General features: G+C 60.8%; 2 protein-coding genes across 20 annotated transcripts in view; one reads left to right on the top strand and one right to left on the bottom strand.

The window, feature by feature from the left end:
* Tbcd (tubulin folding cofactor D) overlaps positions 1-6,727 on the top strand; it is a 150,125-nt gene extending 143,398 nt beyond the window's left edge. For all 3 annotated transcript variants that reach the window (XM_013078115.3, XM_004861054.4, XM_021241301.2), the window contains 5 exons: positions 1,505-1,594; positions 1,957-2,044; positions 2,714-2,823; positions 4,266-4,350; positions 6,512-6,727. In XM_013078115.3, coding sequence (XP_012933569.2) covers positions 1,505-1,594; positions 1,957-2,044; positions 2,714-2,823; positions 4,266-4,350; positions 6,512-6,526 — 388 coding nt within the window. In that variant the 3' untranslated portion in view covers positions 6,527-6,727. The remainder of the gene's footprint in view (positions 1-1,504; positions 1,595-1,956; positions 2,045-2,713; positions 2,824-4,265; positions 4,351-6,511) is intronic.
* Qtgal (queuosine-tRNA galactosyltransferase) overlaps positions 4,007-14,542 on the bottom strand; it is an 88,833-nt gene continuing 78,297 nt past the window's right edge. For 8 of the 17 annotated variants that reach the window (XM_087208233.1, XM_087208232.1, XM_013078117.3 and 5 more), the window contains 5 exons: positions 14,274-14,398; positions 8,710-8,845; positions 8,552-8,620; positions 8,276-8,350; positions 4,007-7,344 (listed from right to left, as the gene is read on the bottom strand). In XM_087208233.1, the coding sequence (XP_087064359.1) occupies positions 6,775-7,344; positions 8,276-8,350; positions 8,552-8,620; positions 8,710-8,845; positions 14,274-14,398 (975 nt within the window). In that variant the 3' untranslated portion in view covers positions 4,007-6,774. Of the gene's footprint in view, positions 7,345-7,395; positions 7,779-8,275; positions 8,351-8,551; positions 8,621-8,709; positions 8,846-14,273; positions 14,399-14,542 lie in introns of those variants that run through there. The other 9 variants (XM_087208239.1, XM_087208237.1, XM_004861050.4 and 6 more) reach the window with 5 other exon arrangements.

Below are 14,542 nucleotides of genomic sequence, written 5' to 3'. Positions count from 1 at the left end.
GCCCCACTGCTCGGACCCTCCGTCACAGCTGCCATCCCAGGTTCCCCTGCTGCTCTCAGCGCCGCACCTCGAGAGCAGCCTTCCTCTCTCAGCCTCATTACCTCTCACGTCTCCAGCTGCAGATTCGGACATTTCTGAACTCCTCCTGAGTTCACTTGTGGAGTGCTTGGTTTTGGTTTTCTGCACTTTTCAGACGTAGACTTTGTGTGTTTCCACCTCTTTGCTCAGGGCCCTGGACCCCTGGCTATCTGCAGTGTGTGCTTGGGTGCTGTGTGCAGAGCTGCGTGTTCGTTCGCGTGAGCCAGATCCTGTCCTCCATCTCGACACCCAGAGGCTGGTGCCCAGCTGCAGCTTGCTGAGGGGGCAGGGCGCCATCCCCTCCTCCCTCAACAGCACCTCAGATGCTGGCCCAGAGCTGGGAGTTACCGATCAGGCCTTGGTTCCACCACACTGGAGTCCAAGTGTCACAGTGCAGCTCCAGACCTGCCCTGGTCACCCTGTGCCAGGCTCGCCACTGGGAACTGGTGACATGTTGCCTGTTGCTGCTGCATGAATCCCCACTGGGGTCCAGGGAGAAGGGGAGCCCTGGGGCTGGGGCTGGGGCTGGGGCTGGTGGGAGAGGAGCTGGGTGACCACCGGCTCTTGGGCATGCTGCTGGGAGCAAGATGTGGCAGGGGAGAGTGGTGGAGCCAGGTGTGCTCTTCCTGCCTGGGCCTGCCCTTCCTGAGACAGAACTGGGTGAAGCCAGTGTAGCTGGGCCTCTGGAGTCTGGTTTAGAGCCACGGGGCTGGGATGCTTGTCAGACAGACAGTGGGGGCTCAGCGGATGCTGGTGTGGACAGAGCTAACTGCGGCCGTAGGCCTTGGCAGTACTGACAGAGCTTTGGGGCGTGCCTGGACAGGGCCCAGAGCACAGGGAATCCAAGCATGCGTCCCTGAAGGAGTCTGTGGATGGCTGTGTGTGGCCCTCGCATGGGCTGGGGACCACAGTGACTGCAGCCCTCAAACTGACAGTTGGAGCCAGGTCAGGAGGGTCACGTGAGGGGTGGAGGGACCCGAGGACAAGGCCACTTCCGCCACTTGGTCCCAGGCCAGCTGTGCTGTCACAGGCCACCTTTGGAGCACTGCGGCTGGCATGAGGCTCACGGGCTGGTGTGGGCAGAGGTCCTGGGTAGGACTCAGCTGGCCCCTCTGCTCTGCCCAGGGCTATTGTGTGGGCTTTGCTCAGAGCCATGATATTGTCAGGCTGGGTCTCTTCTGTTAAGGCAGGCTGCCCTAAGTGACAGACCTGTGTCGGGGAAAACTGTGGGCAACTGTGGTTTGCTGATAAGACAGGCAGGCATCTGCTCCCTACTGCACCTGCCAGGGAGTCGAGGGGCCCCCCAGTGAGTGGGCCTCTGGTCACTCTGCAGTGACAGCTGTCCCTCGGTGCCACCATGGTGCATGTCACATGCTGTTGGGTGCTCCCCTGAAAGCTCTGTTCTAGAATACTGTTTTCCTTCCAGCCACCCCTTCTGTGTGAAGTTGCTTGCGCTTTGTAAGGAGGAGATTAAGAAGTCAAAAAACACCCAGAAACTTCGGTCCAGCATCGCAGTGTGAGTTTTAAGTGGCCTGGGCTGAGTGCAGGAGGGGCGTGGTGGCTCTGTGTGGCAGTCAAGGGTGGCTCTGGTCTTGCAGCCCTCTCAGTGCCTGGGTTTCAGTGTCTATTTACAGTAGTCCTAACAAGAGGCAAGGCTCCTGGCCAAACACCTCCACTGCACCAAGGGCCGTGAGGTTGGGGGGCATCGCAGGTGGTGCCCTCACAGGCGGGCAGGTGGCTGCTGACCTCTGAGGAGCCTCACACCCTGGAGCCTGTCCTGTATCTGCCTGGTCTCCACGCGCCTCGGCCTTGCCAACAGCCTTGGGAGCCCTGGGCACGGCCTGCGCTGCCTCACGTCCCCTGGCTCCTCTCCTGCAGGCTCTGTGGGATGGTACAGTTCTGTGGAGATGTGAGAAGGAAGGTGCTCCTGCAGCTGATGCTGCTCCTCTGCCACCCGTTTCCCGTGGTGAGTGTCGCCCCAGCCCATGCAGACGGAGGCCTTTAGGGATGGTGCACGCAGGTGTGCCTCCGAGCAGGCTGAGAAACGTGCCGGAGCTGGGGTGGCCTGTGCGCATCACACACATGGCAGCGGCTCTGGCTGGCTCAGGGCCCCGGCCCAGCCTGGTAACAGGCTTGTCCTGCTGAGGGGTGGTAGCCTGCACCAGAGCCCAGCTTCTGTCCAAGGCAGTTGCCAGGACTTCCCTTTCCCTCTGGCTGTGAGAACTCTAAATGGCCTGAGGTGAGAGTGACTTTCTCAGAATAGTGACTCGGGCTGGGGATCTAGCTTAGTGGCTCCACCACCTGTCTCGCAAGTGCAAGGACCCGAGTTCCATCCGTGGTACCAAAAAAAAAAAAAAAAAAAAAGAATACAGTGGCTCTCAGGGTGGGGGGCTGAACCCACAGCTCGGCCTTCTTGGGCTACCAGGAATATAGATTCCTGGGGGTGGGTCGAGCAGCTTGAAAAGGCGGTGGCCGGCTGCTTCCCAACAGTGACTCACCTGCCCCGAGGCCCCTGAAGCCCTCCTCTCCCGACTGTGTGTCCCGCAGAGGCTGGGGTCTCTGCTCAGGGCCCGAGGGTCAGCTCGGGCTCCCTGGCCGTGGTGTTTCTTCCCACTGATGTGCTGTCCTTGCCCAGATCCGGAAGACCACGGCGAGCCAGGTGTACGAGATGGTGCTGACCTACAGCGGCGTGGTGAGCACTGATGTCCTGGACGAGGTCATGGCTGTGCTCAGCGACACGGTCTGGTAAGTGGGGACCTGAGCCAGGCTGCCTCCCTTCTGCTGAGTCTGTCAGGCTCCCCCAAACCTGAGGAGAAGGGGGGACACCTCAACCCTGGATGGCTCAGCTCTGCCCTTCACCGCCTCACCCAGGGACCAGCAGGGCCGGGGCCTTGGGTAGGAGGGTCTTCTCCAGGTGCGTTCCTTGTGGGTTGTGTGGCGGGGGGCCTGGTCCCGCATCTGGGCGCTGCTGGGCGCTGGTGAACCACTTCACTGTCACACTGGTGAGTGACAGCACCTGATGCACAGTGGTCGGTGTCAGAGGCCAGGGAAGCAGCTGACCCCGTCTAGGGACGGCGGGCACCAGACACACGGCTGCTTCTGGCCATGGCAGCTGAGGATGCCCACCAGTGAGGCTGCACTGCCTAGGCTCCGTGATAGAGAACCAGGGGCCGCCCCACCCTGGAACCCAGCCCTCCTTGGCCAGGCGGGAAGTGCAGCCTGCAGCGCAGCTTCGGGGTGACCTGGTCGGGGGTCCCAGGCTTGGCTGCACAGTAACGGTCATGCAGCAAGTGCGTGTGTGAGGCCGAGGCACCGTACGCACATGCATGCGATTATGGCAGAGCACAGTATCACACGCCTGCACTGTCACATGCAAACAGCATCCGTGCGCTCGCTCATGAGCACTCAGGCATTCTTCAAGGGCACCAGCGTCACCCTCGCTTTGGCAAGGAGCCGAGCCCAGGGCAGGTCCGGGTGGGCTGGGGCCCTGTTCTGCCCTCACCACCCCTCTAGACACAGGGGCCGGGGCCATGCTGGCCCGAGTGCAGCCTGGTTGGGTCGGGGCGGGGTGGGGTGGGGTGGGGGTGGTGCGCTATGAGCCGCAGAGGGTGTGCGGTGTCCACACTGTCCTGAGCCCCAACCAGTCTGGGGCTCCCAGGTGCCAGGCTTCAGCAGCCTGATCTGGGCACTGAGCCACCACAGGAGGCCGAGTCAGCACCTGTTTTCAGTTTTTTAAAAACAGGACAGAGGGGCTAGAAATTTAGCTCAGTGGTTCCGCTGCCTGCCTTGCAAGCACAAGGACTTAAGTTCGATTCCCGGTACCAAAAAAGAAAAAGAAAGGAAAACAGGACAGAAAAAGATGAGTGACTGGACACCACGTTAAAGTTCCAATGAATTTAACAGTAATTATCACAGAAGAAAAACTTAATATTTTGTCACAGCATTGCCAAATTTTGGGTTTTAATGAAAGCAGTGAATAACTGAATTCAAATACAACTTGAAAAGCCCTCACAGCAGGTGGAACCTGTGCCCTGGTCACATCCTGCCTTCACGCTGAGCCAGGGTTCACCCGGGCACCCGTCTCTAGGGGAGTGTTTTCCAAGCTTCCCGCACCTGAGGTCCAGAGCCGCTGCAGCTGCACACACAGGTCTGAGGCTCGAGGGCTCACAGCTCCTTCTCCTGTGCAGGGATGCTGAGCTCCCCGTGGCCAGAGAGCAGCGGAATCGGCTGTGCGACCTCCTTGGCGTGCCCCAGCCCCAGCTGGTCCCCAAGGTAACCCTGTGGTTCCCCACCTGCTCCCTTCCCCCTCCCGTGCCAGCTCTGGAGGCTACAGTGGCAGGGGCTCCTCTTCCTTCCCTCACCTTGGGTGGCAGTGTGTCTTTACACATGGTATCTTAGTTACTTTCTTCTCACTGGGACACTGTACCTGACACCCACAAATCCAAGGAGGAGAGGTGCTTTGGCTCCCGTTTGTGGAGGTTTCAGTCCATAGTTGGCCGGCTCCAATGCAGGCAGCACAGCAGAAGGGCATCGCAGAGGAGAAACAGCTCACGGCAGAGCAGCAGGAAGCAGGAGTGATCAAGAGAGGAGGGAGATAGACCCTTCCAGGCTATGCCCCCAGTGACCAGCTTCTCCCACCAGGCTTCATCTCCCAACATCACAGTTAGCAGTGAACTCATCCAGGGACCGATCCAGTGATGAGGATCACACCCCATGATGCAATCACCTTCCCCAAACCCCACCTGTGAATGCACGAGGCTTTGGGGGAACATCTAGATATAAACCATGACACAGCGTGCTTTCTCTGGGCACAGCCCATACCTGCCTGGGCCATGGGCATGCGTGACACAGCGTGGCTGAGCCTGCACTTCTCTGTGCCCAGCCCAGCACCAGCCCCCTGTTCCGGTGGCTCCAGGTCTCCACTTGTGCTGGCCCTGGCCCCTCCCATGCAGTCCACCATTGTGCACCCCCATACCTGTCGAATGGGGCCTCACCCTCCCACCCTGTAGAGCCCCTCAGCTGCCATCTGCCACAGCCTTTGCTCTGAGCACTGTCCTCCTTTTTTGTCACGGGGGGTTCTCAGTGCCTAGGTCATGTGGCCTCGTCCTTGGTGCCCATCAGAGCTCCTGCGCACCCTATTGGGCTGTCTGCACGTGCAAGGTCTGCATAGCTGCTGCCCACGGCAGAAGCTTCTGTTCCCAGCGCACTCCCATCCTTTACACAGAACATCAGACTCGCTAGCCTGCCCTTCGCTAGTTTCACCCTGTCTTTATAGGGAGGCTGTAGGTAGGGGATGGATGCTGTTTCCTTCTGAAAGCTCTGGGTTTCCTTTTCCACTGGGTTTCTGCCTGTGGGCTAAGCACCTGTTCTTGTGTCCACCGATCTTGTTGGCCTGTCTTCAGGATCTACAGGGTGTGACATGAAGTCTCTGCAACAGTCTGCGATGTTTTTGCCTGCCCATTAGTCCACACTGCTGTGTGATGGAGGAGGAGTGGGCCTCACAGCAGGTGATGGTGTCTGACTGACGGAGGAGCAGGCGTGGGTGTCACAGCAGGTCACCGTTTTCCTCTTGCGTGGACAGGTCTGAGGCCTCTGAACTGTGCCGTGCCATCTTACTGTACCCATTGCTGACAGCGGTGTATGGAGTCTGGATCTTTCAGTCTAACCCTCAGAACACATTGGAAGTGGTTGTTAGGTCCATGTATGGCCTCTCTGTTGAGCCTGCACCTCTATGAAGGGCCAAGGCACTGAGGCCCATGTGGCCGATGGTGGTACAGCTGCAGCAGTCCAGGTTCTTCTGCCATTGTTCTGCTTCCAGCCTCTGTGTGTTCTTAGTGAGTGGTGAGGTCTTACCTCTTGGGCTAGGCAAACACTGCCACCGAGCTACACTCCTGGCCTTTACAGGCTGACTCGGGCGGGGTCTTTGTTCAGTTGATAGTTTTATGGACTTGTCAGGCCGTGCACGTCCTGTGTTTTACTTTGCTTTTGAGACAGGGTCTTGCAAACTTACCCAGCCTGGCCTCAAGCCTACAATCCTCCTGTCTCAGCCTCCCAAATAGGCAGGGTCACAGCGTGCGCACAGTGCCCGGCCTCAGCCTCTCTCTTCCCCTTCCGATTCATGGTGTCCTGGGCCCTGGGCTTCCTCCTCACAGGAGCCCCGCAGATGCTGGGGGCCATCAAGCACCCTACGTGGGTGGGGACCAAGGTAGCATCCCTGCCCTCTTGGGTGCAGAGGCTGAACACAGCATCTGGCCTCTGACCCAAGTGTAGTTTTTACATTCTCGGTGGGAAAATACTCAGTGTGTGACTGAGGCTCCAGAGAAGATTCTGGAGTGTGCACCCGAGGTGCAGTGTTGCCACCTCGCTTGTGCTGGGGCCTCTGGAGAAGGGGCCGAGAGGCCTGGGCGACTCACAACCCACCGTCTCTCTGCAGACCGGTGCCCACTGAAGCTGGTCCAGAAGGCGAGCGGTCATCCTGCCGGCAGGAACGTTCTGCTCCCAGGGACGCTGACGGCCACACCAGAGCCCGGTGCCACAGTGCAGATGTCTTGTGGACAGACGGTGCCTCCTCCTCACATGCCCTGGGTGCCTGTGTTAATCTGCTGTTGCCTCACACAAATGTGCTCCCATAAAACCCATTTCAAACAGCTTTCGTGAGTCTGGACCCATGCGTGTGTGGCTGGAGGCTTCTGTGGCCTAGGAGTCGGGAGTGTGAGGGCAGCTGTCCTCCCGGCTGCTCACAGTGCCCTTCAGGGGCCCGGAGTGCGGACTGCGGCTGTCTCCGTGGCTGGGCGCTGTGTCTGTCCTGTGCGCTGCAGGGCAGGGTCTGGGCTTGGCGCCCCCATCCTGTATTCTGTGGGGCGGAGTCATCTGAGGCCAAGAGGGCAGGGAAGTGGTCCAATCAGGAGCAACCCAGTACCAGAGAGTGGCCAGGAAAGCAGCAGAAGCTGCAGAAATCAGCAGAAGTACGGACACTGACCGGCTGACTCCTGAGTGGGTCAGGTGCCCACTTAGAGGACAGAGCTGCATGCTCACAGGTGCACACGAGTCCACCAGGAGGGTACTGCTGAGAACTGGCCCGGCCCTGCTCTCGGGAGAGGCCACATCCATCGGGAGCAGAGGCAGGGCTGTGGGGCCAGGAAGGTGGGCTCTGTGGCCAGTGCCACACTCGGATCTGGGCAGCCACCCAGCACGTGCCACTGAAGCCAAATCGCTGGGGCACGAGGAGGATGTGTTAATAAAGAGAAATTTGGCCAAAGGACCTGCCTAGAATATAGAACCCAAACATAACATACATGCTCGCTTTAGATCAAGTGGTTTAAAATTATATTGAAAATTTTAATAAAGTATTGGTGAGCATTAGTAAGATTGGGAGCCATGCCGAGGGCACCCCAAGTGGTTCTGGGGATAGAAGCCCGGAGCTCCTTGGGCACAGCCATGGGAATCCACTGGCACGGGGCAGGGGCAGAGTGGGCCGGGCTGGACTGGGCAGACCCGCCTGGCCGTGGTGGCGGCTCAGCTGAAGTGCAGGAAGTCCCGGCCCTCACACAGGCTCAGCGACCGCAGGTTGTCCTCAAACTCGCCCCCCGTGAGGTCCTGGGTGGAAGCAGCAGGGCTGGCTCGATCTGGCTCCCCATGCTCTTTGGGGCCCCTGCAAAACCTCCAGTGGGAGCTGAGGCTTGGAGTCGGCCTAAGGCCACCTGTTGGGGTTCACTGTGAACTCCTCTAACAGGAATGGGCATGGCTGGGACACAGTCCCGCGGTTGCCAACGAGGTGCCCGGCCTGGCCCCATCTCCACAGGAGGTGCCGGCCCCCATGCCTCTGCAGGCTCAGCCATGCTGCCCCTGGTCCCTGTCCCTGCAGGGGAGCAAGGGCTGTGACCCAGGTCCTGTAGTGGGGTGCAAACCACAGGACCCCTCACCTGGGCTGGGCCAGTGAGGTACGACTTGGAAGCCCTGCAACAGGGCTCTGGCACTGTGCCCACTAGGCTCCTGGAGGCTGTGCCAGATGAACGGGTCACAGCCCCCTGAGGAGTGGCCCAGGGCACTGCAGTGGATTGCAGGCAAGAGGCAGCCCAAAGGACCCACCCAGAGTACGGCCTGGATGCACAGACACATGCACGCACGCCCGAGGCCCTACCCCAGACCACAGCATCCCTGTGTGGCCAGGTGCTCCCCTCCCGTGAGCGACACTCACCAGCTTCACACAGATGACGAAGGGCGGCCGGGCAGCTCGGAAGTGCAGGATGGGAACCCGTGGCTTGGGCCTTTCCTGGAGGGAACAGCACCAGCCATGTAGGTCACATGGGCTCCTCGAAGAGAGGGCGTCCAGGAGCCTGTGCTGGGCTCCTCTGCCGGTGGCCAGACTCCAGGGTAGGACGGGGCCCTGGGGACCCCAGGAGCTGGGGTGCACCTGCCGGCTGGGGCCAGCGCTCCCGGGAGGGCCCCTCACTGCCCACCTCGGCCCACGTACCTGGGCGTCCTCGTGGCAGTAGAAGCCCTTCTTCATCTTGTTCTCATCCACATCGCAGAAGGCAACCACCTGGGGGGAGCGCAGGGCAGGGAAGGTGGGACAGGGTCTGCATGGCCGGGTGCGGCAGAGTGGGCAGCGCGGGGTTGAGGGGCACCTGCCTTGTGCCGGCTGGTGGCCGTCAGGCTCCGGTACAGCCTGCGGCCCTGCTTGCCCGCGTTCCAGATGGTGAAGGTCGCCCACTGTGGCAGGGCCTGCTCCTCCAAGAAGCGGACGCGGTGGGTCCAGATGGTTGTCCTGCAGCGGGCAGAGGCGCCGTGGGTGGCTGGATGCCAAGGGCTCCACACCTCGCCGCTCTCTCAGCCCTGGTGCACACGGCCCCTGACCGCTCAGGCCCGATGCCACATCCTCAGGCCGCCCTCAGGGCCGTGTGCCCCTGGGAGGTCTTGGGGTCACCCAGGCTGAGCCCCTACCTGGGCCCTGAGACACCCCTGAGGGTGGCCCGGTGCATGGGGGAGGCTGCCTCACCCCAGTGTGGGCAGGGCAGGGGCGCTGGCTCCAGAGCGTGGGTATGAAAGGCAGTGCGCCCCCGGAGCGGCCGGTGTGCAGAGGAAGAGTTCTCGGAGACCTGTGTCCTCAGGGCCGCCACCTGCCTGGGACACAGGAGCTCTGGGCTCCCCGTGGCCTGCAGGGGTCTCTGCTCTGAAGGAGTGGCAGACACTCCCTGCCATGTACTCTCTGCGTCTTGAGGGCCACAGAAGGCCCGGACACAGCTGCCTGGCAGGTCCGTTTCACTAGGTGCTGAGCTGGGTGATTGGGGGGTGGTGGTTCTGCAGCCAGCTAGCACCTCTCCTGGGAGCACACAGAGCAGCCCAGGGCTCGGCCCCTGGGGGGCTGCAGGACAGGGTCCTCCCAGTCGTGATGGCCAGGGTGGCCTTCCCACCTCGTCCTTCCAGGGTGACTCCAGGTGTGACAGAAGCAGGATGTGTCCCTCTGGGGTCCTGGCCGGCCAGCCCTGGAAGCCCGAGGCCTGTGCCACGCACCCCGTCTGCTGAGCCCTGGGATGGTGTGGGGCAGGGCTGGCTGGACTCCACCCCAGAGGGGCCGGCACAGGGGCCTCCGAGTCCTCCCAGGGGGCCCTGTGTGGAGACCACTGTCCCGCCTGGGGTCCAGGGAGACACCAGCACTGGTCAGGCCTGTGTGTGCACACGTATGTGAGGGCAGCTCCCGCAGAAACTCCTGGGCCTTGCCCATGGGATGATGTTACACGTCAGCAGGCCGGGTCTGTCGGGCGTCCCCTGACAGTCAAGTCCCGAGCACCCGCTGGCGAAGAACCCGTGGCACATATGCTGCAGCAGGTGGTGAGCGGGCTTTGGGTTGCAGTTGGGCCCTCGTCTCCAAAAGGCTCACCATCCCTGCTCCTCCTCCCACCCAGAGGCGGATCCACAGGCTGGGTCTCAATGGGAAGGGATGCCAGGGCCACACCGCCGGAGATGCCCCACCCTGTCCCTGCTTTAGGCAGCCTCTGGGCTGAAGGCAGGGTGTGGGGTAGACGTGGGCTGGCGCAGCTGTGGCGGTCACATCCGCGCTGGGCCACACCGGGGAGCCCGCGTTTGTTCTTTGGCTTTCTAGCTCTCAGGAGCAGCAGGGCCCCTGAGCGCCATGGGCCTCTCCCCCCAGCCGGCGCTGTGCACGCGTGGTGCCTCTGATGCCTGAAGTGTCTCCCACTGCACTGGGCAGCAGAAGAGCAGACCGTCCTCCACGCAGAAGAGGGCGGCTGCCGACAGCCTGTGGCTGAATCGCACGCCTCACCCTGTGCTGCCATGCAGTGCGGAGACCTTAATCCAGCACAGAAACTCGCATGAGCTCATGTATTTTGAGTTGTGGGTGGCAAGGCCGTGTGTTGCAGAAACAGCAGGGTTCCATGCTTGTGGGGCGAGTGTGGGCCTGAGCCTGGTGCCCTCCCGGCGGCCCGGTGGGGTGCTGGCTGTGGTCACCACCTGGAGGACTCGCCGACACAGTGCGAGAGGCTACATGCTCACACCTGCAGGGAGGAGGCACAGGAGACCGGTGGCAGCGCTTCCGTTGGCCGGGACCGACAGCCCCACAATTCCAGCTGCGTTCGGGGACGGAGAAACGGTGCGCAGATGCTGAAGCCTTTGGGTGAGTGAGGGTGTAGGTTACATGTGTGAAGCTCGTGGGTCTTCAGTGTGCTGCTCGGGTTTCGAGCAACACGGCCCAGCCCTGCAGCCCTGGCCTCTGCACACCGGGCTGCCCTCGCCTGGCTGCTGCTGCTGCAGCCCCGTGGTTTCATCCACATCGATCTGGTCCGGGCCATCAGCAGTTTGTGCTCTTCCGAGGCCGAGGAGCGAAGTTCACCACGAACCCGAAGATGGAGATGTGGGTCACTCCCCAGATGCTCTGGGGGTGTGTGTGCGTGCACACGTGTGTGGTGCAGGGTGGCCCCAGAGCCCTGCCCACTGCCACACCACACCCAGGCCACTCCTGATGGCGGGGCAGCACTCATGAGGTGAACAGCGAGTTAAGGAAATCAAGCTGCACCGGCCCCATGGAGGCGTCTTCACCCACGACCATGGCCCACGGCGGCCCGCCCGCTGTCACACCTGCAACTGAGAGACGAGAGACGCGGGCTGTGCCCACCGTGGCGTGCTCGGTGACCACATCTGGTTTTGTAAACTGCCACTGCTATTTAAGTGTTCATAGGAATATCTTTTTCCTGCCAGGTAGTAGGAATTCTGTATGCAGTACATTCTCATACTAGCTTTTTGCTAAACATGTGGATCACCTCCTGGTCTGTGGTTTGTCTATTCATTTTCCTAATGGTGTCTTTTTATTTTTAAAGTTTAAGAGCAAAGAGTCTCACTGTGTTGCCCAAGCTGGCCCCTTGGGTGCCTGGGCTCAAGCAGTCCTCCTGCCTCAGCCTCACCAGGAGCTGGACCACAGGCATGTGCTGGCTTAGTATTGGCTTGTTTCACAGTCTTGGGGGTCGAACCCAGGTCCTTGTGCTAGGCACAGCCTCTACCACGGAGCTACATCCTCAGCTAATGGTGTCTGTTATGAACAAAAGCCCTCATTTTGATGAGGTCCAGCTCAGCCACTTTTAAGTGGGACATGACTGACATCCTCCACGCTGCTGTCTGCGCCCCAGGCTGAGCTGCTCCGCTGGCTTCCAGACACACTGCAGTTCCTGCTGGCTCACCTCCGAGGCCCTCCTTGAATCTGCTGCCCTGTCTGGTGCGGGACAGGCACGCAGTCGTCTCTGGCCAGCACATGTCCAGTTCCACCTGTGAGACCCCCTTTCTCCACTAAGTGCTTTTCCACTTCTGGATCCTCTGTCCCAACGGACGTGTTTGCCTCGGTGTTACTACATCGCGCTGACCGCCATAGCTTCAGTCTTCTTCAGCCCGTCACTGTGAGCCGTCAGTTTTGTTCCTTTTGTGATTCTGCAGGCCATTCTTGGTTTCCCGAATTTCCACGGGGATTTCAGACTTGCTAATCTGTGTCTACAAAGAGGCTGCTGGCTCTGTCACCTTGGTCAGCGCGGAGCAGACTGATTAGCAGGCAGCACTCAGGGCAAGGAGTGTCGGTCAGTGTCAGTTCTGTGGCAACATCATGCTGGGGCCGCAGCTCGGAGGGGACAAGCATGTGTCCCCGCCTCACCTTAGTGGCCCTGAAGTTACTGAGGCCCACAGTCCAGGAGCTGCTTCCCGTGTGGCCGTTCAGCCAGCTTAGGGGATGCTGCGCGTGCCTCTGGGTGTGTGCCGGCCCTCCACGCGGCTTTGGCTTCTGGACACCTTGCAGGACCCTTTCCACCACTGGCCCTCCTGCCAGCTGTGGGCTGCCACTCAGCAGGCAGAGCCCCTTGCCCTGGGTCCATGCGGCTCTCTCCCTGCAGGAGTGCGCATGCCCAAGGCCACACTACTCTCCCTCTGCTGCTCACGGGCGCTCTGCCTGCTCTACAGGTTTCAGTGCAGGGGGTGCACATGCAGAGTACACACAGAGGGTGCACATGGTACATGGAGGGCACACGGTGTATGTGCAGAGGGCACAGCGTGGAGGATGGACACAGTATACACACGCAGAGGGTGCACACAAAGAGGATATACATGTTCTTTGTAAAACTCATCCACAGCATTTGTGTTTGAAGCCACTGTACATGTTTCAAAATGCAGGTCCAGTTGTTCCCCAGGCAGTGTACAGTACAGAGCCACTGCCTGTGTGTAACTCTGGACTCGTGTCTTGGCAAGCCTGCTGGATTACTGGCTCTGGTTTCCCAAGAAACACAACCCTGCCATCTACAAGGATGATGGCTCCCCAGCCCTCAGCGGCCCCATCGGACCCTCTCTTCCTGCATGGCCTTCCGGACACTGACAGAGGGGAGGGGACAGCAGGCGCCTGGGGAGCATGCAGGGCTCACTGTCAGCGTGACTCTGGCTGCAGGGCTCTAGGTGTTAGCAGACCGAGAGCGCCCCTCTCCTCTGAGTTTGCTGAGATTTTCTTTTTAGTCAGAAAATCCCGAAGAGCATCTATAGACTGGCTCTGCCTCTGTACACCTCCGAGAATACCTTGGCAGACCAACTGGGTTTGGCTTTTGTGGAAAGTTATTAAATTACTGACTTAATTTTTAAATCATTACTTGCTTAAATATCTGTGGGATCAAGAGGCTCCCGCCCTTCACAGGAGGACACGGTGAGAAGCCATCGGCCCCCGTGGACAGCACAGCGAGGCAGTGTCTGGTGCGCACGCCACTCAGGTTCAGCAGCGGAAGGGGTCAGGATAGTGCTCAGATGACAGTGTGGTATCTGTCACCTGCAGTCTGAGACTCATCTGATGGCCCCACACACCGAGTCCAGCTCACAGTCCCGCTGGATCGGCTGCATTGTTTGGGCTCTCCTTACTCACAAGCCTCGGGAGAGGAGTCCTAAGCCTGCCGCCCTGCGTCTGTCTCTTCCCCCTGCTGCGGGGCGTGCACAGCGGCACAGCTATCCCTCGGAGATGCCCCTCTGGAACGGCTGCACCCAAATTCAGGCCTCACCACAGGCCAGCTCTGCCATGTGAAGCTGGAGAGCAAGCTGTCTTCGCCGTAAAGAGCAGGTCAGTGGGGGGACACCGGAGTCCCGTGGATCCCCTGGTCTGGACCCAGGTGGCCGGCGCCTCACTGCCCCAGAGAGGTGGTTTCCATGCAAGGGGCCACAGCTTGCGGCAAGAGGCTCAGGGCCGCCCAGGCCAGGAGCAGGCACCTCTGCTCCCTGAGACATGCATGGTGCCCAGCTCTGCAGCCCAAGGGTGCCGAGGCCGCCTTCCTCGGTGCCACAGGGCCAAGGAGCCCACCAGTGCGCAGCCCCACAGTGAGTCTCGGCCACAGACACACCTCCTCTGTGCCCTCACTGCCCTCCCACTGCCTTCTTCCCAGTCACCCAGAGGGCTGCCTGGAGCATAAAGCACCCTGCATCTCAGGCTGGTGCAATGGCACCTCAGGCCCAAGCAAGGCTGCCCGGTCCTTGCTGCGGTGCCCCAGGGGAGGAAATGGCTCCGCTACTGCCTGTGCTGTACACTCCTTGGGGAAGGAGGTGCCCCCGCCACAGGCCTGCCGACCCCTTAGAGCGGAGTCCTGACGCAACACTGTGCACACCCACCTTGGCCCACCCTGCTTCCGCCTTCCAGGGTGCCCGAAGGTGCTCCCCACCCCGACCGGCCCACTTACTGGAGGACAGAGTGCGTGGCTGCACGTGGGTGGTAGCGGTAGAGCAGCAGACTCTGGTCCACTCGCATGACCCCGCCGCCCTTCCTGAGGTGCTCGTAGAAGAACAGCAGATCCTCGGGCACACCCTGCACAAGGAGAGAGGCTGCTGGTGGGTGGTGCGCGCCTGGCCGTGCAAGGGCTTCTGAGTGGAGGCGCCGGGGCAGTGTGGGCTGAGGGCAGAGCCCACTCCGAGAAGGCACCTGCTACTCAGGCTCCAGCAGGGCAAAATG

Source organism: Heterocephalus glaber, unplaced genomic scaffold (assembly GCF_053883595.1).
Source record: "Heterocephalus glaber isolate CG9 unplaced genomic scaffold, H.glaber_assembly_v1.0 deba00000937, whole genome shotgun sequence".
In the NCBI taxonomy this organism is placed as follows: domain Eukaryota; kingdom Metazoa; phylum Chordata; class Mammalia; order Rodentia; family Bathyergidae; genus Heterocephalus; species Heterocephalus glaber.
The sequence above is the reverse complement of the archived record's forward strand: the minus strand, read 5'-3'. Positions and strand labels throughout refer to the sequence as shown.